The sequence below is a fragment of the Mesoplodon densirostris genome, chromosome 2 (assembly GCF_025265405.1).
Source record: "Mesoplodon densirostris isolate mMesDen1 chromosome 2, mMesDen1 primary haplotype, whole genome shotgun sequence".
Classification (NCBI taxonomy): Eukaryota; Metazoa; Chordata; class Mammalia; order Artiodactyla; family Ziphiidae; genus Mesoplodon; species Mesoplodon densirostris.
The window spans coordinates 93181658-93207785 of record NC_082662.1 but is presented as its reverse complement, the minus strand read 5'-3'; the positions used below and the strand labels follow the sequence as shown (position 1 = coordinate 93207785).

The following is a 26128-nucleotide window of genomic DNA, read 5'->3' as shown; positions in this document are numbered from 1 at the left end:
ATTATCCTTAATAATTCATATGAAAAGTGATGATAGTTCTATGAATGAAAATACATCAGGGGCAGGAATGTAGAGTGTACAGTTTTAGACAGAGCCATCCTCTTTGGCATAGTTGCGTTGAGCAAAGACATATTGGAAGTGAGAGGGTGGGCATGTGGGGATATAGAGGAGAGCATTCCCGGCAGAGTGAAGAATATGTGAAAGGAACGAGAAAGAGGCAGCGGTGGTTGGGGTACTGGGAATCAGAAAGCAAAAATTTGGACATGAGATCAGAGACTGACAGGGCGAGGAAAAGTAAGGACTTCAGTTTTTATTGAGAGTATTACATTAGTTTTTAGCAAGACAGAAACTTGATCTGACTTATTTTTTTAAATGGTCACTCTGGTTGCATCAGAGTAGTAGCAGGGACCAGTCAGGAGTCTAGGTGAGAGGCATGGGTACTTGGACAAAGTTGTGAGCCTTTGAATTCTGCATATACTGTGAATATAAGATTGACAGATTTTCTGATGATATGAATGTGTAGTATGAGAGAAAAAGAATAATTAAGAATGACTCCAAAACTTGGGGTTAATTTAATATTTTGAATATTATATGTGATACCATGATTATGACATTATTATCAGAGCTTAAATTAATTCAGCAAAAATATCAAGTTTAGAGTCCTAATCACCTTTCAACAATTGAAATAATTCAATTTTATTTTCTGTTAGTGAAAAGCACATACCCACAATAATAGAGATGGTTTAATTTAAGACACAGGCTTCTTGGCAGAAACGTGTAAATTTTACTCTCACAGTATTAAGTGCCTCTTAATATAAATCTTTGCTCAAGTCAAACCAAGCAGATGCCTATGCTAGTTGAAAGTGCTACGGAAAGATCAAAGATTAAGTGTACATGGAAATGTACTTGGTCCTCATCAGTAGCCATGCCAAGTCACATGAAACAGATATTTTAGAAAGGCTCCTGCAACTTTTTGGGTACTTTATTTTATGGATCTAGTCCTAGAAACTTCTGGAATATTAATTTAGCACTTTTTGTTTGGAAAAAAATATAGAGTGGCTTGCAAAATCCAAGTGTGTTCCACTTAGTTGTTTATGTTAGCAACATATACTGTTAATAAAACCCACCATTTTACAGTATGATTAGGGTATTTATGTTTCCAAAGGGCTGGCCACGTCTCCCCCCAGGTCTGTCATCACTGCCCTGAATTAGCTGGAGCAGTAGCTTCAGAGTGAATTGAGACTCACTCCACACATGCGTTGACTATGCTTTCTTTCAATGTTCCCACTTCCTGCCAACCCTGGAAAGAAGGAGAGATATTGTGTCTCAGTCTTGGATCCTGCCCACAGTAGTGATCTATAACTGTCTTGAAATTGAAGTGGAAAAAGAAAACGAAAGCACTTGAAATAAATGTGCCTAAAGACAGAGAAGCACATTGTGTCTTACAATTAGAATGTTCATTTGTTCCAGATGGAGCGTTCATTCAATTAGCAGACATACCCTTTAACAGTCTATCTCAGGAGATCTCTTGCAGAATTTTTTTAAGTGGAATTCCATTTTGGAAGAGAGCATTTACGTACATAGAAACTATTAATTACTCCATATCCCGCCCCTAATCTCTATCAAATACCGTCATCAGGACATGGTGAGATTAAGCTTTTGTTACAACACAAAGTGAAGCAAAGGATGGTCACTTTCTTATCAACATAGACAGCCAATCCTGCTGTGCATCTTACAGTGCTGGTGTGTCTTTTTGAGTACCTAGAACTGTTCTGGGTTAATAGAAAGTAGTCACCTGTTAACTGATTAATAAATGAGCCTACATTTTGTATACTTTCAGATTATGTGTATAATTTAAAATACATTGTATTTTAATGTGAGTAATGGTTTGGCAACATCTTTGGAACTTACAAAATAATTACTTGGCTTTTTAAGGTGGCACCGGGTAGCAATCAGCGTGGAGAAGAAAACTGTGACAATGATTGTTGATTGTAAGATGAAAACCACAAAACCACTTGACAGAAGTGAGAGAGCAATCGTTGACACCAGTGGAATTACAGTTTTTGGAACAAGAATTTTGGATGAAGAAGTTTTTGAGGTAAATCAAACTTTATTTTAAGCTGAATATTATTAAATCAGATGAACTGAGTTAACAGTAACAATCAATATATGCTATAAAGCAAAGTTGTAAACTCTAAAGGGTGACCTACTTTCTTCCCCCGTGGGTGTAGCAGTGATGTTTTCTATTGTTCAGTAAGAGAATGAGTAGACAATGGTGACTGTAACGCCTGGGAAACTTTAACAGAGATTGGTTGATTTAAACACAGGCATGCTATTCTCCTGGGAAGAGCAAATGACTTTCCTCTTAGTACTTTGTATTATTTTCTTTGGAGAAAAGAACATTTTCTTCACTTCCTCCTCTCAGAGGTTAATTTAATGAAATGTACAAGTCTGATATTTTGCCTTTCTCTGTTCTTTGTGAATGTTTCCAAGGTAAAATAGAGATACTGCAAAAGATGACCTGTAATTTTTTAAAATCACTATTTTAATAATGTGAAGGTCATGGTAAAAATCTCCTTTCCAATTATAATTTGCCAGTTATGATAATCACATTCTTTCTTTTAATTCTTCAATCGTTGGACCTGGTAACTCTTGCTTTAATTTTCATTTAGTCAATCATTTACAGAACAAACAGACCAGACCCCATAAAGGGATGCACTCCTGAGATATTAGTCATTACTGTGATGATTGTTTTTATATAATTTCTGAATAATTTATTTTTCAAAGTGTAACAAAGTAAAGCTGTGTAATATATTGTTGATTAATAGACAAGTTTTACATGGAAGATTTGCTGTATTCTGTTGAAATGTGTGTGTATATATATATATTTATATATATACACACAGATATGTACACATAGAGATGTACACACACACACACACACACACACACACAGTATGTATTTTCAAAAAAAGCACAATGTAAATTCAGAGGGTCAGTAGAATATTGGGTCCCTGTACCTAGTTATATAATATATGGCATAATTTTAAATATAATTAATATTTGTGACATTTTCAGATTATTTGGAATTCTATTTGTTTTTGAGTTTCTGCATTAGTATGTACCTAAGCCTTTGACTCTAAACAAAATGTTTTAACACATCATGTCATACTAAGTTAATGGCAAACTGATTTGGGCAATGTATAATAATATAATCTCAGATCTCTGATATCAGGCATTGATTGCACACAAATGATAAATCAGTATTTATTTATTAGATGAATGAATATTATAAACATTAAATTTTAGGCTTACAAAGTTCTATTTTAAAATTAAACTCTTCATGAACATCAGTTTCACAAACTAAACTTATTTTTGTAATATCCATCCTTATTTTCCTGTAACATAAATGAGTAATATGGAAGAAATATATCAGTGGATGGTTTCATTTCATACATTAGTTTAATCTATTGCTGTACGTATTCACAGAGCCCATTGAAGTTAAACAACAGAAATTAAAAGTAGAATTTTTTGTCATAAATGATTAGAACATATAAAGAGGAAATATAGAAGAGAAAATATACAAATTGATATTAATTAATTAATCCTCAAAATTTACTGGCCCTGAAATATAATATTTGATATATGTACATGTTGATTAGATTTTTTCATACAGTTTCATAGCATTGAGACTTCTATTTTTACCTGAGCTTACTTCTAGGTGAATATCATTTAATTTTTATTTTTTACTCCACTCCAACACACATACCAAACCAGACTATACTCCACCTTCTTTCCCATATACTACACTTGGGCTCACTGGGGTCCAGTTTAGAGTTTTCAAGTATAGTTACAGACTATCACAGTAAGTTCTTTTTTCAAAATAAATAATTGAACCTGATGTTGCATATTAAAAAATACGTAATAAATTCCTCTGTGTTACAGAGGCTGATTATGGTATCAACAATTAAAACACATAAAAATGATTTCCTTAAAATATTTCCATATTTTTTTTTAACATCTTCATTGGAGCACAACTGCCGTACAATGGTGTGTTACCTTCTGTTTTACAACAAAGTGAATCAGCCATACATACACACACATCCCATATCTCTTCCCTCCTGCATCTCCCTCCCTCCCACCCTCCCCATCCCACCCCTCGAGGTGGTCACAAAGCACCGAGCTGATCTCCCTGTGCCATGCGGCTGCCCCCCACCAGCTATCGATTCTACACCTGGTAGATTCTATATGTCCATGACACTCTCTCACTATGTCCCAGCTTATGCTTCCCCCTCCCCATGTCCTCAAGTCCATTCTCTACTAGGTCTGTGTCCTTATTCCCGTCCTGCCCCTTGGTTCTTCATAACTTTTTTTTTTTGATTCCATATATATGTGTTAGCATACAGTATTTGTTTTTCTCTTTCTGACTTACTTCACTCTGTATGACAGACTCTAGGTCCATCCACCTCACTACAAATAACTCAATTTCATTTCTTTTTATGGCTGAGTAATATTCCATTGTATATATGTGCCACATCTTCTTTATCCATTCATCTGTCGATTCCATATGTTTTCAAACACTGCTAACCCAAATACCTCTAGCCAAGAGGCATCTAGTAAGTAACCAAAGACAAAGGTACTGGAAGCAAAGATTATTATTATTCTCTTTGATTAATTCTTAACTTTCTAATATATAAACCATATTGTAAATCTTGAAGTAACTTCAGCTGTTTATTTCAAAAAACTCTATTAAACCACTAGAAAAATAATCTTTAAAAGACTCATTAATGAAACCTTTAGTGAGTATGACATTGGGTAGCAAAAATAAGTTTATTAAGTTGCTTCGCATCTTGGAGTTTCATGAAAACCTCTGGAACTTTAAATATAACATTTATTTTATATGAAGTTCAGTTAGTTTTGAAAAAGCAAATGCAGAACCTTCACTTTTAGGTTTATCTTGTACTATCTTTGATCAATTAAATAGGGAAACTATTTTTACTTAATAAAATATTGGGAAGGCTTTAGAATAAGAATGTTTGAATTGGATGAAATTTTGTATTTATCTAATCCACATATCAGAATAGTCATCATACATAAATTCAGGTCTTACTTCCTAAAGTGTATTATTGTATGGCTATATAAAATTTTAAAAACAATGTAGTCTTCTCCACTTGATAAAATATTATGAAGAAAGTAAATGATTCAGACACACAGATTTTTAAATCGGAATAAAATTTTCTGACTCCTTTTGTGAAATTAGTTCATCTTATCTGAATATGTTTTTATTGTATCTTTCCCTAAAACTTACTCAAACATTTTTCCTTTCATTTTGGTTTGTGTTATGGTACCTATCTAGATTTTTGAATCTTTGCAACTAAATGTTTAAAAATCGAACTAAAAATGGCAGGAGATAGGAATGGTACCATGTTTGCATTATTTTAGTGTTTGATAAACAGTTGTAGTGATGAAGATGATGTAAAAACACCAGTGATTTATTAATCTCAAAAATGTAAATATTACTTCTTTGGAAGTAGTATCATTCCATTTTAGATGCAAATTTGTTTAGTGTATATAATTTTGTCTATATATGACCCTACATTTATGCAATGGTAATATTAATGGCAATAAATGCTAAAAATGTCCATATTTGTATTGCAATCTGAAGAGTTTAAAAAATTCACCAATAAACAGATGAAAGCAAAACTGGAAATATTTTAAAAAGTATGATGAAGTTAGTTTATATGAAAATGCCAAAATGAATATATAGGCCCATAATTCAGATTATATAATTTCAGCATAGCAGAGTGAATCTAAGAAATGATTCTGGAATGAGAAAAATCTGATTTTGAATGCCAGTAGCTAGCTTAATTATGTTTCTCTGTGCAATAAATTTTGCTGGTTTTAATTTCTCAGTCTTCAGATGGGAATAGTAATATAATCTCTCTCTTAAGTATTTATAAAAAATTGAATTTATGTATATAAAGTGCTTAAAATACTAGTATTAATTTTATTTATATATATGGTTATATGTTATGTGTTAATTTACTTATGCACTAATATGTAGTTTTCTTCATTATTATAACTTCTTTTTTATCTTACAACTCTGACTTTTTAAATACATTTTTATATGAGTGAGCAACAATGACCCATATATCACAAGTCCTTAGTGGTCTGACTTGTAAACGAAGTGCTTCTTTCTGGGCTACTGCTTGTTTACAAGGTACCTTGTGGGAATTAGATAAATTTGCCCTTTCTAGACAGAGGTAGCACCTGGATATGGACCTTAGTGAGTGGAACCTGGTCTGAGGGGATGAATATTTTCATGTAGGCACAAAATATCCAACCAACCCTAGTGGATAGCCTTGGTTTGTTCTAGTTTAATAATACACTTCAAAAATGTGAAGAAAAGCTAAATTAGAAGAGTCACACTGCCTATATTGATTATTAATAAAATTACTTTTGGAGTCTTATAAAGAGGAAATTTTTTTTACTAAATATCAAGTTGTAGCCATTATAACTCCAGTTTTCAAAGCATTGCTATTTCCATCTTATTTTTCTTTTTTAATGAATCAAAGTGGGTTATTCCAAGTCTTTTATATTTTTAACAACTATCTATCTTTGGGCAGATTGTTTCTTTCTTTTGAAGCAATAAGAGAAATATGATGGCAATTTGAGCAGAAAAGCTTGTTGATGAAATTTTTCATTTTTTCAAACTTCTCAGAAGAGATTTTTACATTCAATTTTCTTTGGAGAAATTAATGGATAATAATTTATAAAAGCTCTACTATCTCAGTAGTTCTTCAAGGCCTGAAAAGTTACCTTAAAGTAATAATAGCCATCTCAAATATTTTGTTAAGAATTTGAGGGCTTCCCTGGTGGCGCTGTGGTTGAGAGTCCACTTGCAGGGGACACAGGTTCGTGCCCCAGTCCGGGAAGATCCCACATGCCGTGGAGCGGCTGGGCCTGTGAGCCATGGCCGCTGAGCCTGCGCGTCCAGAGCCTGTGTTCTGCAAAGGCAGAGGCCACAACAGTGAGAGGCCTGCATACAGCAAAAAACAAACAAACAAACAAAAAACAAACAAGAATTTGATTACTGACTTGTGATGTCCATGTGTCTTTTTACTACATATATTTTCCAAGGTACATACCTAAAAAAAAAAAAATTGTATGCTAGTAGACATAGTTTTTATATACAACAGCATGATAAGTTGCAGGTAGCTTTCCCATTTATCTACCTTTCCCAGTCTGGATGCATTTAGGTCATAGTCCTTGAGATTTTTTTTCTCTATTTATCAAGGTATAATTGAAGTACAATAAGTTGCAAATATCAAAAGTGTACCATTTAATCAGTTGTGGCATATGTATATACCTCTGAAATCAACATCATAGTCAAGAAAATAAACATTTCCATCACACCCAGAGGAAGTGTCCTCCTGCATTTTTATGATCCATCTCTTCTTCCACCCTAACCCCAGCAATCACTAATTTGCTTTTTATCACTAAAGCTTATTTGTTCTAGAATTTTTATAAATGGAATTGTGCTGAATGCACTCTTTAGCTTGGCTTTTTTTCTGTCAGCATACCATTTTTGAGATTTATCCATGTCTTCATATGTATCTTTATTTTGCTTATTTTTCTGAACAGTGTTCCAATGTACAAATAAACCACAATTTCCTCATCCATCTATTCTGTTAAAAGGCATTTGGATTATTTCCAGATTTTGGCTACGGCATATAAAGCTCTTGTGAACAATCATATATAAATTTCATGTGGGCATTTATTTTTATACCTAGAAGTGGAATGCTTGAGTTATTTGGCAGGTGCATGTTTAACTTAATTAAAAAAAAAAAAACCGGAACTGTCATATTGTGTTCCAAAGTGACATTAATCATTTTACACTCCCTCCAGCAGTGAATGAGAGTTGCACTTGTTCTGCATCCTTGTCAACCCTTTATCTGGTCATTCCTCTACATTTTAGCCATTCTAAGTGGTTATGTACAAGTGTTTCATTGTGGTTTTAACTGGCATTTCCCTGATGACAGATGATGATAAGCATATTTTCAGGTTCTTGTTGGACATTTATGCATCTTCTTTTGTGAGGTGTCTTGCCCATTAAAAAAATGGCAGCTATATTCTGATTATGACACTTTAAGTGTTCTTTATGTATCATGCATATACTTTTTTTTTAAATTAATTAATTAATTAATATATTTATTTTTGGCTGCGTTCCGTCTTTGTTGCTCTCTAGTTTCAGTGCACGGGCGTCTCATTTCCGTGGCTTCTTTTGTTGCGGCATGGGCTCTAGGTGCGTGGGCTTCGGTAGTTGTGGCACATGGGCTCAGTAGTTATAGCTCACAGGCTGTAGAGTGCAGGCTAAGTAGCTGTGGCACACAGGTTTAGTTGCTCCATGGCATGTGAGATCTTCCTGGACCAGGACTCGAACACGTGTCCCCTGCATTGGCAGGCGGATTCTTAACCACTGCACCACCAGGGAAGTCCCATGCATGCACTTTGATAGATATGTTCACATAATTTTTCCAGCATGTGGCTTGCCTTTTTATTTTCTTAATGATGTCTTTCAAAGTGTGAATGCTTTTCATTTTGATAAAGTTCAGTTTATCAATTTTGTTGTTCATGTTTTACACTTTTTGTGTTCTAAGAAACTTTTACCTACACCAAAATCACAAGATCTCCTGCTATTAGACATGTTGAAGTTTTACATTTTACACATAGGTCATGCCTCATTTTGAGTTAATATTTGTGTATGGCATGAGGTAAATATCAACACTGATTGTTTTTACATAGGATATCCAGTTCATCTAGCATCCTTTATTAAAAAAAAAGTTTTCTTTTATTCATTGGATTATCTTGGCTTCTGTGTTAGAAATCAGTTGACTACATATGAGTAAATCTCTTACTGAACTCTCAACTATCACATTCCATTGATTTGTCTCTTTTTTCACTGATACCAAATCATCTTGATTACAGTAATTTTGTAGGATGTTGGAAATCAGGTGAGGTAACAGTTCCAACTTTTATTCTTTGTAAACATTGTTTTGTTTAATTTAGGTTATCTGCACTCTGCAAAAGATTTAGAATAAGCTTGTCAATTTCTAAAATAAAATTAAGGTTTTAATTGGGATTGCATTTAAGCGATAGAGCAAAATGAAGAGAATCAATATTTTAACAAACATTGAGCTTTCCGTTTTCTGAGCGTGGTGTGACTTTTCATTAATTTTGGTCTTCTTTAATTCCTCTTACAATGTTTCCTAGTTTTCAGTGTAGACATTGTGGACATCTTTTATTCATTTTGTTCTTAGGTTGTTTTTATTTTTATTTTTTTGATGCTACAGTAAATAAAATCATTTTTAATTTTATCTTTCAATATCTTGTTGCTATTATATAAAAACACAATAGGTTTTAAAAATATTAACATTGTATCCTCCAAACTTGTTAAATTCATTTTAATAAATGAGTTAGTTCAGGTATTTTTTAAATGCAAATAATCATGCAATCTGCAAACCGGGACCTTTCACTACTTTCTATTTTTATACCTTTTATTTATTTTTCCTATGACAATGGATAGGACCTCCACCAAAAGGTTGAATAGAAGTGATGAAACAGGCATTCTTATTTTTTTGTTTTTCTGTTCTTATGTAAATAAATATTCAGTCTTCAGCTATTAAGTATGATGTTGGTTGTAAGTGTTCAATGTAAATTTATCAGTTTAAAAAGTTCACTACTTGTCTTAGTTCCCTAAAAGTTTTTTATCATGAATGTATATTGAATTTTGTTAAATGATTTTTATGTTTTTATTGCAATGATAATTTTCTTTTCTGTTAGCATATTGAATTTTATTGATTGATTTTCAAATGTTTAAAATCAACTTTTCATTCCTTAGGTAGACTCCATTTGGACATGATATATTATTATTTTTTATATAGTGTTGGATTTGATTTGCTAAAAAATCTTTAGGATTTTGAACCTTTATTAATGAGAGATATTATTGGTATATGATTCTCTCTATTTGTAATGTCTTTGTCAAGTTTTGGTGTTTGGATAATACTGGCCTCATAAAATGATTTAGAAAGTGATCTCATCTGTTTTCTGAAAAATTTTTTGTATGGTTGATGTTGTTTCTCTCTTGAATGCTGCATAGAAAAAATGTCAGGTGTCAGAGTTTCCTTTTTAGAAACTTTTAAAACATATTTAATTTCATTCCTAGGTATAGGTTAATTAATTTTTTTCTGATTTTTTTTTTTTTTTTTTCGGTATGCGGGCCTCTCACTGTTGTGGCCTCCCCCGTTGCGGAGCACAGGCTCCGGACGCGCAGGCTCCGGACGCGCAGGCTCAGCGGCCATGGCTCACGGGCCTAGCCACTCCGCGGCATATGGGATCCTCCCAGACCGGGGCACGAACCCGTATCCCCTGCATCGGCAGGCGGACTCTCAACCACTTGCGCCACCAGGGAGGCCCTTTTTTCTGATTTTTAAAACATCAATCTTGATAACTTTTACATTTAAAGAAATTTTTCTAGGTCAGTGAGTTATTGAATTTGTTGGCATAAAGTTGTTTGTAGTATTTTCTTGTCTACATTTAATGTCTGTAAGATTACTGGTGGTAACTAATTTTCATTCTGGATAATAATGATCTGTATTCTCTCTCTTTTTTTCCTAGATCAATCAGTTTAATAAGCCTTTGAAAATTTTGTTGATATTTTTAACAAATCATATTTGGCTCTTTTTTTTTTTTTTTTTTTTTTTTTTGTGGTACGCGGGCCTCTCACTGTTATGGCCTCTCCTGCTGCAGAGCACAGGCTCTGAACACGCAGGCCCAGCGGCCATGGCTCACAGGCCCAGCCGTTCCGTGGCATGTGGGATCTTCCTGGACCGGGGCATGAACCCGCGTCCCCTGCCTCAGCAGGTGGACTCCCAGCCACTGCGCCACCAGGGAAGCCCATATTTGGCTCTTTTTATTATCTCTCTCAACTGACCTCTTTTCTATTCCGTTATTGTTGTTCTCTTTATCCTAAATTTGGAAGAGGAAAATCTTTTTTTCTGGTCTTGCAAAGCAGAAAGTCATTATTTTCAGATCCATTATTTGCCAGTATAAACATTTAAAGCTATACATTTCTTTTTAAACAGTTTTAGCTGCATCCCATAAATGTGTTATATATATTTTTTATGGTCATTCAGTTAAAACAGTTCCTAATTTCCTTTTTTATTTCATCTATGACCTATGAATTATAGAGAGGTAATGTCTAGATACGTGTTTTTCTTAGATTGCTTATTATTATTGATGTCTAATTTAATTCGATTTCTGTCGGACAATAAACTTGCTGTGATCTCATTCTATTCAGATTTTACAGTCTTTTGATGGCCCAGCTTGTAGTCAGTCTATCTTGGTGAATGTAGCACATGTCTTTAACAAAAAATGTGTTGTGAAATTGTTGGACTGAGTGCTTTATAGTTTTAAATAGCTGTTTTGACGTCTCTTTTTTAGAGTTTTAACAACTGGGTTATTTCAGAGTTGGCATTTGTTTATTATCTTTTAAAAATGATTTATTAATATATTTTATTTCTTTAGAGCTGTTTTAGGTTCACAGAAAAATTGAGTGAAAAGTATAGGGAGTTTCCATATAGCCTTGTGCGCACACACACACAGCTTCCCCCACTAGCAACATCCCTACCAGAGTGGCACATTTGTGGCAGTGGATGAATGTATATCAACACCTCATTATCAGCCAAAATCCATAGTTTATATTAGGGTTTTGTACATTCTGCGTGTTTTGGCAAATGTATAGTGACATGTATTCACCAATACATGTACACAGTAGTATCTTACTAAATGGTTTCATGCCCTAAAAATTCTCTGTGCTCCACCTATTCATTGCCTCCTCTCCCCTAAGCTCTTCGGTTTAGGGGAGTTTTTACCGGCTGCTTAGTTTTGCTTTTTCCAAGATGTCATATAGTTAGAATCATACAGTTTTTAGTCTTTTCATGTCAGCTCCTTTCACTTAGTAACATGCATTTACATTCCCTCCATGTCCTTCATGGCTTGATAGCTCATCTCTTTTTAGTAGTGAATAATATTCCACTGTTTGAATGTATCACAGTTTATTTATCCATTCATTTACTGAAGGACCTACTGATTGCTTCCAAATTTTGGTAACTATTAATAACTCTGCTGTAAACAACTGTATGCAGGTTTTCGTGTGGATATGTTTTCAACCTCTTAGGGTAAATACCATGGAGCATAATTGCTGGATCATATGGTATGAGTATGATTCGTTGTATAAGAAATTGGAAAACTGCTTTCCAAAGGGACTGTACTATCTTGCATTATTACCACAATGAATGAAAGTTATTGCTTCACAGTTTTGGCACGATTTGGATGTTGCCCGTTCTGATAGGTGTATAGTAAGTAGTGTCTCATTTTAGTTTGCATTTCCCTGATGACACGTTGAACGCCTTTTCATGTATGCTTACTTGTCACCTGTATATCTTCTTTGCTGATGTGTCTGTGAATGTATTTTGACCATTTTTTAAGTGGGTTATAGTTGAATTTTAAATGTTCTTTGTATATTTTGGAGAAGAGTTCCTTATCATTTGTGTCTTTTGCAGATATTTTCTCGCAGTTTGGCTTGTCTTCTCATTCCCTTGACATTGTATTTCATGGAGTAAAAGTTTTTAATTTTAATGAAGTGCAGCTTATCAATTATTTCTTTCATGCATCATGCCTTTGATGTGATAGCTAAAAAGTCATTGCCATACCCAAGGTCATCTAACCTTTCTTATATGTTATCTTCTAGGAGTTTTATAGTTTTGCATTTTACATTTAGATCAATGATATATTTTGAGTAAATTTTTGTGAAGGGTGTAAGGTTTGTGTTTAGATTCAGTTTTTTGTATGTGGATTTCCAGTTGTTCTAGTAACATTTGTTGAAACGACTGTCTTTACTCCATTGTATTGTCTTTGTTTGCTCCTTTGTCAAAGATAAGTTGACTGTACTTACATGGGTCTACTTCAGGGCTCTGTATACTGTTCCATTGATCTATTTGTCTGTTCTTTCACGAATACCACATTGTCTTGAATACTGTAGCTTTATAGTAAGCTTTGAAGTCAGGTGGTGTCAGTTCTCCACCTTTGTTTTACTCGTTCAATATTGAGTTGGCTATTCTGGGCCTTTTACCTCTTATTATAAATTTTAGAATCAGTTTGACAATATTCACAAAATAATTTCCTGGGATTTCTTTTAATTTATTTTTTTGGCTGCATTGGATTTTCATTGCTGTGAACGGGTGTTCTCTGGTTGAGGTGAGCGGGGGCTACTCTTTGTTGCTTCTCATTGTGGTGGCTTCTCTTGCTGTGGAGCATGGGCTCTAGGTTCATAGGCTTCATTAGTTGTCGCATGCAGGATCAGTAGTTGTGGCTCACGGGCTTAGTTGCCCCGCGGTATGTGGGATCTTCCCGACCAGGGCTCAAACCCATGTCCTCTGCATTGGCAGGTGGATTCTTAACCACTGCACCACCAGGGAAGTCCATTTCTTGGGATTTTAACTGGGAGAGTTGACTCTATAGATCAAGTTGGGACAACCTTACATCTTGGCAATACTGAGTCTTTCTAACTGTGAAAATGGAATATTTCTCAATTATTTAGTACTTCTTTTATATTTCATCAGTATTTTGTAGTTTTCCTCATGTAGATCTTGTTCATATTTTGTTATTGTTTTCAATTTCACTCATTTCACCTCTAATTTTTATCATTCTTTTCTTCTGCTTAGTTTGGAATTAACTTGCTCTTCCTTTTCTAGTTTTCTAAGGTGGAAACTTAGATGATTTATTTTCAATTTTTCTTCTTTTCTAGCATTTGCATTCGATGTTAGAAATTTCTCTGTGACAACTGCTTTTGCTGCATCCTACACTTTTGATAAGTTGTGTTTTTATTTTCATTTAGTTCAAAAATATTTTAAAATTTTCTTTGAGATAGCACCATTGACTCATGTGTTATTTGGAAATTGTAGTTTATTCTCCAAGTTTTTTCAAACTTTACAGACATCTTTCTGTTATTGATTTCTAGTTTAATTTCACTGTGTTCTAAGGGCTGATATCATATGATTCTATTTTAAATCGATTAAAGTGTGTTTTATGGCTCAGAATGTGGTCTGTTTTTGTGAATGTTCCATGTGAGCTTGAGAAAAATGTGTAATCTGCTGTTGTGGATAAAGAAGTGTATACATGTCAATTATATCCACTTGACAGATAGTGCTGTTGAGTTCAACTATGTCCTTAGTAGTTTTCTGTAGCTGGATCTGTTGGTTTCTCGTAGAAGGGTGTTAAACTTTCCAACTATGATATTAGATTACTCTATTTCTTCTTGCAGTTATATCAGTTTTTGCCTCATGTATTTTACTTTGATATTCTGTTGTTAGGCACATACACATTAAGGACTATTATTCTTGGACTACTGACTCCTTTATCAGTATGTAATATCTCTATCTCTGATAACTTTTCTTGTTCTGAAGTCTACTGTGCCTAAATTAATATAGCTATTCTCACTTTCTTTTGATTAGTGATAATATGGTATATCTTTTCCATCCCTATACTTTTTTTTTTTTTTTTTTTGGAGTGTAGTTGCTTTACTGTATTGTGTTAGTTTCTGCTGGACAGCAAAGTGAATCAGCCACACATATACATATATCCTCTCTTCCTTGGATTTCTTTCCCATATAGGTCACCACAGAGCATTGAGTAGAGTTCCCTGTGCTATAAAATCTGTTCTCATTAGTTATCTATTTTATATATAGTAGTGTATATATGTCAATCTCAGTTTCCCAGTCCATCTCACCCCCTTCCCTTCTTGGTATCCATATGTTTGTTCTCTACATTGTGTCTCTATTTCTGCTTTGCATATAAATTCATCTATACCATTTTTCTAGATTCCACATATATGCATTAATATATGGTATTTCTTTTTCTCTTTCTGACTTACTTAACTCTGTATGACAGTCTCTATGTCCATCCACGTCTCTGCAAATGACCCAATTTCATTCCTTTTTATGGCTGAGTAATATCCATTGTATATATATACCACATTTCTTTATGCATTTCTCTGTTGATGGTCATTTAGGCTGCTTCCATGTCCTGGCTATTGTAAACAGTGCTGCAATGAACATTGGGGTGCATGTATCTTTTTGAATTATGGTATCTCCATCCCTATACTTTTAATCTATATGTGTCTTTATATTGAAAGTAGGTTTCTTGTAAACAAAATATAGTTGGGCCTTGTTTTTTGATCCACTCTGACAATCTCTGTCTTTTAGTGGGTATATTTGGACCACTGATGTTTAAAATGATTATTAATATAGATGAATTTACATCTACCATATTTGCTACTGTTTTCTATTTGCTGCCTTTTATTTTTGTTCATATTTGTCTTCTATTACTTTTCTGCCTTCTTTTTTGGTTTAAATTGAGCATTTTTATGATTCCATTTTCACCATTTTCTTGGCATATCAATTATACTTCTTTTATTACTTATTTTAGTAGTTACCCTATCATTTGCAATATACATTTACAACTAATCCAAGTCTACTTTCAAATACTACTATACTATTTCACAGGTAGTGCAAGTACCTTATAATAATAATGTCATCCTTATTCCTCCCTGCTGTCTTCCTGTATACTTTAAATCTTCTATAAGTTACTTATAATACCTAATACAGTGTAAATGTTATATAAATAGTTGTAAATACAATGAAAATGTTATGTAAGTAGTTGCAGGCATGCAGCGAATTCAAGTTTTGCTTTTTGGAACTTTCTAGAATTTTTTTTCTAAATGTTCTTGATCCACAATTAGTTGAATTCATGGATGAGGAGCGTCTGGATACAGAGGGCCAACTCTGTGTGTGTGTGTGTGTGTGTGTGTGTGTGTGTTTTATATATATATATATATATATATATATATATTATATTATTTTGAACAAACTGAAACAGATCAATTAAGAATAATAAAAATAAAACTTTCTGTTTTACCTTATTCTTTCTCCAATTCTTTTTTTCATCATCTGGTGTCTCTGAATTATATCATCTTTCTTTTCTCTGAAGAACTTCTTTTTAAATTGCTTGAGAGACAGGTCTACTGCCAGCAAATTCCCTCAGTGTTTGGCAGAGAAATTATTTTGCTTTCACTTTTGAAGGGTAATTTTGAAGGGTAAAGAATTGTAGGTTGTTGGTTTTTTTTTTCCTCTCAAGACTTTAAATATTTCATTCTACTCTCTTTTTGCTTGTGTAGTTTCTAAAGAGGAGTCAGATGTAATTACTGTTGATACCTTTGTATCTCTGTAGGTAAGGTGTTTTTTTATCTGATTTTTTGAAAATTTTTTTTATTATTGATATTCTAAAGTTTGATTATGACGTGCCTAGGTGTCAGAGGTTTTTTTGACATTTATGCAGCTCCTGGTTCTCTGTTCTTCCTGGATCTATGAAGGGTGTCTGACATTAATTTGAGCACATTTTCAGTCATTATTATTTTATTTATTTATTATTTTTTTTTGTGGTATGCAGGCCTCTCACTGTTGTGGCCTCTCCCGTTGCAGAGCACAGGTTCTGGATGCGAGGCTCATTGGCCATGGTTCATGGGCCCAGCTGCTCCGCAGCATGTGGGATCTTCCTGGACCGGGGCACGAGCCCGTGTCCCCCGCATCGGCAGGCCGATTCTCAACCACAGTGCCACCAGGGAATCCCTTCAGTCATTATTGCTTCAAATGTTACTCTGTTTCTTTCCCTTTCTTTTTCTGGTATTCCCATTATGTGTATGTTATATCATTTGTAGTTGTCCCACAGTTCTTGGATATTCTGTTCTGTTCTGTTTGATTTTTTTTAAATCTTTTTATTTTTTGCATTTCAATTTTGGAAGTTTCTATTGTCATATCCTCAAACTCAGAGATTTTTTCTGAGCCATGTGCAGTCAACTAATAAACCCATCAAAGACATTCTTGTTCCTATTACCATTTTCTTAATTATTATGGGGTTTTTTTTGTAGGTTCTTTTCTCCTCTTGTGTTTCCCACTTAGAGAAGTTCCTTTAGCATTTGTTGTAGAGCTAGTTTGGTGGTGCTGAATTCTCTTAGCTTTTGCTTGTCTGTAAAGCTTTTGATTTCTCCATCGAATCTGAATGAGATCCTGCTGGCTAGAGTAATCTTGGTTGTAGGTTCTTCCCTTTCATCACTTTAAATATATTATGCCACTTCCTTCTGGCTTGTAGAGTTTCTGCTGAGAAATCAGCTGTTAAACTTATTGGAGTTCCCTTGTATGTTATTTGTTGTTTTTCCCTTGTTTCTTCCAGTAATTTTTCTTTGTCTTTATTTTTTGTCAATTTGATTACTATGTGTCTCAGCTTTTTTTCCTTGGGCTTATCCTGCCTGGGACTCTCTGTGCTTCCTGGACTTGGATGGCTATTTCGTTTCCCATGTTAGGGAAGTTTTCGACTATAATCTCTTCAAATATTTTTCTCAGGTCCTTTCTCTCTCTCTCCTCCTTCTGGGACCCTATAATGTGAATGTTGGTTAATGTTGTCCCAGAGGTCTCTTAGGCTGTCTTCATTTCTTTTCATTCTTTTCTCTTTATTCTATTCCATGGCAGTGAATTCCACCATTCTGTCTTCCAGGTCACTTATCTGTTCTGCCTCAGTTATTCTATTGATTCCTTCTAGTGTAGTTTTCATTTCATTTATTGTATTGTTCATCTCTGCTTGTTCACCTCTGTTTGTTTGCTCTTTAATTCTTCTAGGTGTTTGTTAAATATTTCTTGCGTCTTCTTGATCTTTGCCTCCATTCTTTTTCTGAGGTTCTAGATCATCTTCACTATCATTATTCTGAATTCTTTTTCTGGAAGGTTGCCTATCTCCTCTTCATTTAGTTGTTTTTCTGGGGTTTTATCTTGTTTCTTCATCTGGTATATAGCTCTCTGCCTTTTCATCTTGTCTATCTTTCTGTGAATGTGGTTTTTGTTCCAGAGGCTGCAGGATTGTAGTTCTTCTTGCTTCTGCTGTCTGCCCTCTGTTGGATGAGGCTATCTAAGAGACTTGTGCAAGCTTCCTGATGGGAGGGACTGGTGGTGGGTAGAGCAGGTGGGCAGAGCTGAGTAGAATTTTAATCCAATTGTCTGTTGATGGGTGGGGCTGGGCTCCCTCCCTGTTCGTTGTTTGGCCTGAGGTGACCCAGCACTGGAGCCTACCCAGCTCTTTGGTGGGGCTAATGGCAGACTCTGGGAGGGCTCATGCCAAGGAGTACTTCCCAGAACTTCTGCTGCCAGTGTTCTTGTCCGCATGGTGAGCCACAGTCACCCCCAGCCTCTGCAGGAGACCCTCCAACATTTGCAGCTAGGTCTGGTTCAGTCTGCTATGGGGTCACTGCTCCTTCCCCTGGGTCCTGATGCACACACTACTTTGTGTGTGCCCCCAAGAGTGGAGTCTCTGTTTCCCCCAGTCCTGTTGAAGTCCTACAGTCAAATCCTGATAGCCTTCAAAGTTTGATTCTCTAGGAATTCCTCCTCCCATTGCCAGACCCCCAGGTTGGGAAGCCTGACATGGGGTTCAGAACCTTCTCTCCAGTGGGTGGACTTCTGTGGTATGTGTTCTCCAGTTTGTGAGTCACCCACCCAGCAGTTATGGGATTTGATTTTATTGTGATTGCACCACTCTTACCATTTCATTACAGCTTCTCTTTTGTCTTTGGATGTGGGGTATCTTTTTTGGTGAGTTCCAGTGTCTTTCTGTCAATGATTGTTCAGCAGTTAGTTGTGATTCTGGTGCTCTTGCAAGAGGGAGTGAGTGCACATCCTTCTACTCCACCATCTTGAACCAATCTCCAAAGACTTTCTTAATTTCTGTGATCTCTAGCATTTCTTTTTGATCTTTGAAATTCCATTTCTCGACTTACATTATCCATCTATTCTGGTGGGTTGTCTATTTTTCTATTAACATTCTTAGAATATTAAAAATAGTTTCAAGAAACATTCCTAGTCTGACAATTCCAGCATCCTGCCATATCTGGTTCTGATTCTGATGCTTGTTCTGTCTTTTCAAACTTTGTTTTTAGCCTTTTCGTATGCCTTGTAACTTTTTGTTGGAAGACAGACATTATACACTGGGTAAAACATGCAGGGGGAGGGGAAAGATTCTACAGTCCTATGATTATGTCTCAGTATTTTGGTTAGCCTATGCCCCTGCATTGTGAAGTTCACCAGTGTTTTTCAGTTGTTTTTCCTCCTGTCGGTGGGACAGGAAGTAGATGAAGATGTATTTTTCTTCTCCCACATGGAAGGCTAAAGGGGCTGGATTGAGGTATTTTCCTTTCTCTGGTTAGGTTAGGTTCTAGTAAAACCCCACAGGTTAGAATCTGGGTAAAGTGTTTCTGCCTAAGGGTAGGTCTTGCTAAGAAGAACAGAATGCCCTGGTATATTTCAAAATGGTTTCTTTTCCCCTTCTGGAAGCATGAAGGGATTTTTCTCCAGTATTCACTGTGAAGCCTGGTGGAGCTCCTGGTGGTAAAACTCAGAAGGTGAGTGTCTCCTTTATGACTGGTTCCACTAGAGCTTTGAACTCTCAGAGATTTTTTGTTTGTTTGTTTGTGTGTGTTCAGGAGCTATTGTGAGACTGGTATTGACAGTTTTAATCTCAGTTCTGTTCTCTCAGTTTTAACTAAATTAGTTTGAGTTCATTACACATGTGTAGTTCTGGAGGTAATTTTATATTTTTGTGGTTTATACACAAAGCTAGGTGATTTCCTGTTTCCATGTATTCACTTCAGATTCCCTCCATGTCTTCTAACATGGATTTTTTTTTTTTTAGCTTGTTCCTTTGTCCAGAAACAGGGTTTCTGTCAAAGTTCTAGCCACAGCACTGTTGCAGTGCTCAGCTACTGGCTTCCACTGTAGGGACAAAACCTCAAGGGAAACCCCCCTCCCAAAACACACACAGATAACATCATATGTGGGTTTACTTCTTCAAGGTCTAACCCTCCTTCATGACCTACCTACTTTTCAGAGTTCTCAGGGAATTGTTCATTGTATTTTGTTCAGTGTTTGTAGTCATCATCAGCATGAGCGTTGGGCTATAATGGGTTTACACTGTTATAAGAGTATTGCAACTTCCAAAATATAAACATTTAAAAGTGTTAATTCCTTATGAAAAAATTTATATTGCTATGAAGGTTTATGCCTGGTACTTGGCTATAGTCTCATCTTCAAAATCTCTAAAATTGGTAAAATTCTGGTATCACAAAATTTATCTCTAAAACCTTCTTGCCCTGGCTTCTCTGGATCTTCTTTAATTAAGGGAAAAAAGCAAGCTATCACTATATTTAAAAATTATCATTATGTGATTTCAATCTAGATTCTAAACTGAAAAATATAACCACTAATTATTTCTTTAATTTTTTTCTTTATAAATATTTAAGATCTTTCATAAAATATGAACTTTAGAAGCAAAAAAGTAGAAGTGAGTGAACACGGATGATAAAGTCATTTCCATTGTTTCACTTGGGAAATGAAAGATGAAGACAAAGGTATCATTCAGTCTAATAAGTAAAGAAGTGGTTAAATGAAAAAATGTTATGATGATGATTATTAAGCTTTTTTAAATTAAGCTTTTGCCTTTTTTAACCATATGCATGGTAGTTAGCAGCATTGACTCGAGTCAGACAGCCAGGGTTTGATTTTTGAATTTAGAACTTAATCAGCTTGAAGATCATGGGCAAGATACTCAACCTCTCTATGTCTTTTTCCTCATCTGTAAGATGGGATAGCTGTGGTAGTTAACTCATAGAGTCATTTGAAGATTAAATGAGTTAACATTTATAAAATATTTATATGTGTGTCCTGCAATACTGAATGTTTTATAAGTACGTGTTTGAAAAAAAAGCTTTCTTCTGTTGATTATTTCTGAAACTAGGGCAAAACAATAGATATGGCTAACATAGGAGCCACATTTGGCTTTGTAAAAGACACTATAATTTATTTTAAAGAAGTCTTCAATAGCTAAAAGAAAAAATAAAATGTCATTCTGGAATGGGATTTTATTACTTACTCTGTCAAAGTAACATAGCGTCTGCAAAACAGGAAAACAAGAAAGCTTTGAGTTTACCACGGCTACTCAGTTTTGTTCTTGTCCTGTAAATCTTTGGTTAAGATGTACATTTGAGAATGTAGCTGTGGTTCTTTATGTAATTTTTGAAACATTGTCTGGAATCAGTTTTGTGATTCATGTTTTATGGAATGTAGTAAGACATCAAAATTTTTTATTTATAAATTTCAGGAAATAATGTACAAATTTAAGAGAAGTAACAAATGTGGATACCAAACATGAGGTACATATTTGATAGAGTTGATGTTCAAACACAGTCCAAGTACATATTGATTGTAACAAACACAACTTCAATGCAAATTAGAGTTAAAATCCCAAGGCACAGCACACACCCATGTAATATTAGGGTTTAGCAACAACACTGCTTTACAGACTCACTGGATTCATGGACATGTTGAATTTCTCTAATATACAGAACAGTGATGCATATGTGTAGTTATTTCTAAAAGAGGATCTTATGGCTTTTATGCAGAAATAGTCCAATGTATCTACATGACAGTGTCTCGTAGTAGTAGTTTTATAGAACATAGTTTTTCTTCCTGACAGTAACAAATTTAGAAGTTGTCAGATTTCATTTAGACTCGGTGTTAATAATCAATTATTTACAAAGTTGTGATGGCAAATATGATTTTTCCCTGTGGATTTTTCTGTTTTGGGGAGATATTTAAGTTTTCCTACAGATCACATGCATGAGTAGATCAAGATACAGCATAGTTTAATCCTTTTTTGAGAGTTATTTTTAGCCAAGTCTGAAAGGAGCTTCTGCTTTTGCCTTCTGGATGTGTAATTACATTCCTCATTATTGCACACCAAGTTGGTATGACAAGCGTAGTGAGGGAAAACACACAAGAATGTGCTACATTATTTATGACCAAGCTTCAGTGATGCTGTAGGACTTTTCCTCAGTTTTCCATTCTAGACATCACTGTATTTTATTATATAATAGCCACATGCTATCATGTTGTCATTCAGAGTATGATCAGATCTGCGCCACTGTAGTGTGATATGCAGATAACAGCTTTTATTTTGTGACTCTACTGATAATTTACTGTAATTTCATATTTAATAGGATTTATTGTTGGAATTGTTTCAAGACACTCAATATAGCATTTGAGGTGGATTCAGATTTCAGAACTCAATAGAAGATCCAAAATACCACTTATACAAGATATTACTTGTCCTCTAATAGGATCATTGCCTTGTTTTTTTCGTTGTCTATTTTTTGATTAGTGCATGATTAAGTTATCTGCTGCCAGCAGTGCACATTAAAGTGTCACACATTTTGTTTTGTCCCCTTTATAAGTCTTATCTCTGATTACTTGCCTTCTTTTTTCCAGTTTAAATTTTATTATTAGTTTGTGGCATTTTATTAACTTCCCCCCAAAATAAGCCATCTTGCATTGCATTCTTGTTGTCACAGTCTATTACCATGTTGTTTTACAATTATCTATTAATATATAGCTTTCTCATTAGACTATACATTTATTGAGAGCAGGATTTATATTCCCTTAATTTAAGTACTTCAGCAGTGGCATCAAACACAAAGTTTGCACAGTGTTTATAGCCAATGAAGATTAGTAAATATGTGAATGAATGCTGTATATGCAAGTGGTTAAGGCTCTGTTAGAAGTGTCTGGGAGGAGAAGGCGCAGGGAGAGGTATAGGATAGCATATGTCATTTGAAAGTCAGGTGTTTATTAAGTAGCTGACTATTCTCTGTTGAAACAGAATAAACATTATATGGCAAATATTGTGCTTAAATAATTGATGCAACGATACAAATAAATAGTTGTAATAAATATGATTCTGCCCATAATAAAGATATAGATATGTTCAAGGGAGAAAATAACAACTGTTTCCAAAATGATGGAAAATAAAAGGGTATTTAAAGATGAGGGCACCTGTGCAAAAGACGAAAGTTTGGAATGAGCTCAGCACATCTGAGAATGCAATTTGCTTCGGGGGTATTTGGGAGATGATCTGGTAGGATGAGTTAGGGCCTGTGTGTGGACTGCATTTTATACCATGCTGAGAGGGGTTGAACTTTAAACCATAGGTCATAAGAAGTTTCTTTAAGTAGAAGAATTAAACATTGAGATTTGTTTTTTAAAAATTCTTTTTGTGGCAGTGAAGGAGTTAGTCTAGAATCAGAAGAACCTAGTGGAAAAAAACACCAAAACTGATATGTTGAAACATTAGTTCAAATAAAAGGTTACTTACAATAGAGACAAGGCCATGACAGAAGAAATGGAGAGAAGGGTCTTGCTTCAGAATGCTAATGTGGGATAGAATTGACAGGTCTTAGGGGCTGACTAGGTATGTGGGGTTAAGGGAGAGAGGAACTTAATACTTTATGCTTTACATAGGGTATTAAATAGTCAATGTTTCCTTCTTACAAACATGAACTGTTTGGAATTTTAGCTAAATTCAAAAGTCTTTAGTTCTCTTTTTTACGATTGATGAAATATGTGCTTTTAATGAAGCTGTAAAAGGCCATAGGATTATCCTGGACCAAATAATCTTATTTTACCATCTTTCTATATACTTCTGAGCTTTACAGTAAAAACATAGGTAATGTGAAATTATTATTAGCTCAAAGAAGTAGAATAAGAATATGATAAATTATTTAAATTATTTTATATTTTTTTAGGAAGTAGTTTTTTTTTAAGGCATGACCTAGTTCATTTTGGTTTACAGTATGACTATATAAAGTTCTTAGAAGAGTGGCAGGTATACAGTAAGTGCCAGTTAAGTATTATTTATTATTATTACTATTAGCATTATCTATTTCTTGGAAAATTTCAGGAGGCTTTTAATTGATCTCCCTGTGTCTGTCTGCCCATCTGCTAGTCTGTTCTCTAAGCAGCAAGCCTAGACTAGCAGGCATATTCCTGTCAAATAGCCCTGGCTGAAAGAATGAATGAGTCAGTAAAGAATGTCACTTCCTTGTTTATAATTGTCTGGTGGCTTTTCATATCATTTGGAGTAAGTTAAAGTTCCTTCAATATTCCATTGTCTCCTAAGTGATTCATCCACACCCTCTGCCCCTTTTCTCTGACTTCATCAATGATTCCTTTACCCCCTTGCTCCCTCTGATCCACAAGGCATCCCGTTTTGAACACATCAATCATGCTCCAGCCTTGGGGTCTGAGCATCCGCTCATCCTTCTGCCTGGAAGGCTTTTCCTTAGATATTTCTATGAATTTCTTACTTCCTTAGTTCCTCAGTTGTCTCTGTCTCAGCGTCCCTTTATCAGCAAAATCTTTCATGACCACAGTTTGTAGTATAGTGTCTTACTTTCTACAATCTCTCCTATCCTGCTTTATACTCTTTACAGCACCTATAATTCTGATACTATATTTTGCTTATTTTCTGTTTCCTTCTCTTGAATGTAAGCTCCAAGAGAGCAGAAGCTTTGTATTGTATCCGTAGTGTCTACAACACTGCCTGAAAATATTTTTTAAATGGATGAAATAAATATGATTTCTAACATTTATTAATTCAAGGAGTATAGATCATCTTGGCCAACAAGGAAGCAGGAAGAAAGATTTGTTACCTTTTTTCTAATCATTTTTTCTTTCCTCATTTTCTTTTATTATTTTTTTTTTGTGTGGAATAGAGCCACATTGATAGTTCTCTTTCAGTAGGAATGTTTGTTAGAAAGTATAAGATAAATGTGCCCTTTTTGTGGTAGTGTTTTATACAACTTTAAAGTTTTAAAGTATTGCATTTTTTGTAATACTTGGTAAATAGTTGTTGAATTAGTAGTACATTCAAGTAACATAGGATCACTACTCATTTTCTTAAAACTGATTTCTTAAGCTGATTTTGGGACACAGTGAAATATAAGGACTGTGTGGGTAGCAGTTCTGTCTGTGATTATGTGGTTTTTTTCATTTTTTCCTTTGAATTATAGTTCAGATGCAATCTCTGATGCATTTTTCAATTAAACTAAAATTTGAAGCATTTTGGCAGCTTTCCTTTTCCACACAAAATAGTTGAGAAAGAATCATTAACTGTATAGAATGTCTGAAAAAAAAAAACTATGTTGTAAGTTAATGCCTTGGCAAATTCAGAAGTCTTAGTAGGCAAGAAGCATATTTTTTCAGTTAATCTTCTGATAATCTCTACTTTTTTGAGCATTTTATGCCATGTTTAAGATTTAATGTCAGTCTTGTTCCTGGATATACAATCAAAAATCTCTTCCAAGACCCACCATACTTTTTAACAAAGCTCTAATATCAAATGTGAGCAGAATTTTTAGTGTCCAGGGAATATCTTATGGAAACATTGTAGAATTTTTTTAAGCTATTGCTTTTACAGTGGTACATGCTGGAAACTGCTTATCTGAATATTTTTCTTTCTCTTCTATTACACTTTTTCCTTATGGGCTTTACTTATAGAATAATGACTTTAAGTCTTCTGAAACTCAACTTTTTTGGAATTTAGTTATGGAAAGAATAAAAATGTATTCTCCAGCAGCATTTCTTAAATTTTAGTCTATAAACACATCTAGAAGTTTAAGCTCAAAGGTGTGTTCTCCTTTAATTGGCTTCAAGTACTATAATAATTATACCTTACGTTTGTGTACACTTACACTTTAAAAATTGCTTAAGTAGGTATTAATTTTTAAAGAATCTGTAGGAAATACAAGACAAATAATAGTATTCTTAATTTACAGTTGTTGAAATTGAGCCTTATAATGGTGAATAAATTAATTGCCTGTATACCTATTTACCGAACAAACATTTAGTACATACCCACTACGTGCAGTCCTATTCCAGGAATTGTGAAAACCTGGGAGAACAAAACAGACAGGTCCTTACTCTCATGAAGTTTATATTCCAGTGAGTTTAGCTGAATAATGTAGATTGGCTTATTAAGAAGAGGAACCCCTGGGAGTTCCCTGATAGCCTAGTGGTTAGGATTCCAGGCTTTCACTGCCATGGCCTGGGTTCAGTTCCAGGTCAGGGAACTGAGATCCT

General features: G+C 34.6%; 1 protein-coding gene across 1 annotated transcript in view; it reads left to right on the top strand.

Annotated features, from left to right (window-relative positions):
- COL11A1 (collagen type XI alpha 1 chain) overlaps positions 1 to 26128 on the top strand; it is a 208320-nt gene that overhangs the window by 28324 nt on the left and 153868 nt on the right. Inside the window, exon 4 of the mRNA XM_060090201.1 lies at positions 1936 to 2098. Coding sequence (XP_059946184.1) covers positions 1936 to 2098 — 163 coding nt within the window. The remainder of the gene's footprint in view (positions 1 to 1935; positions 2099 to 26128) is intronic.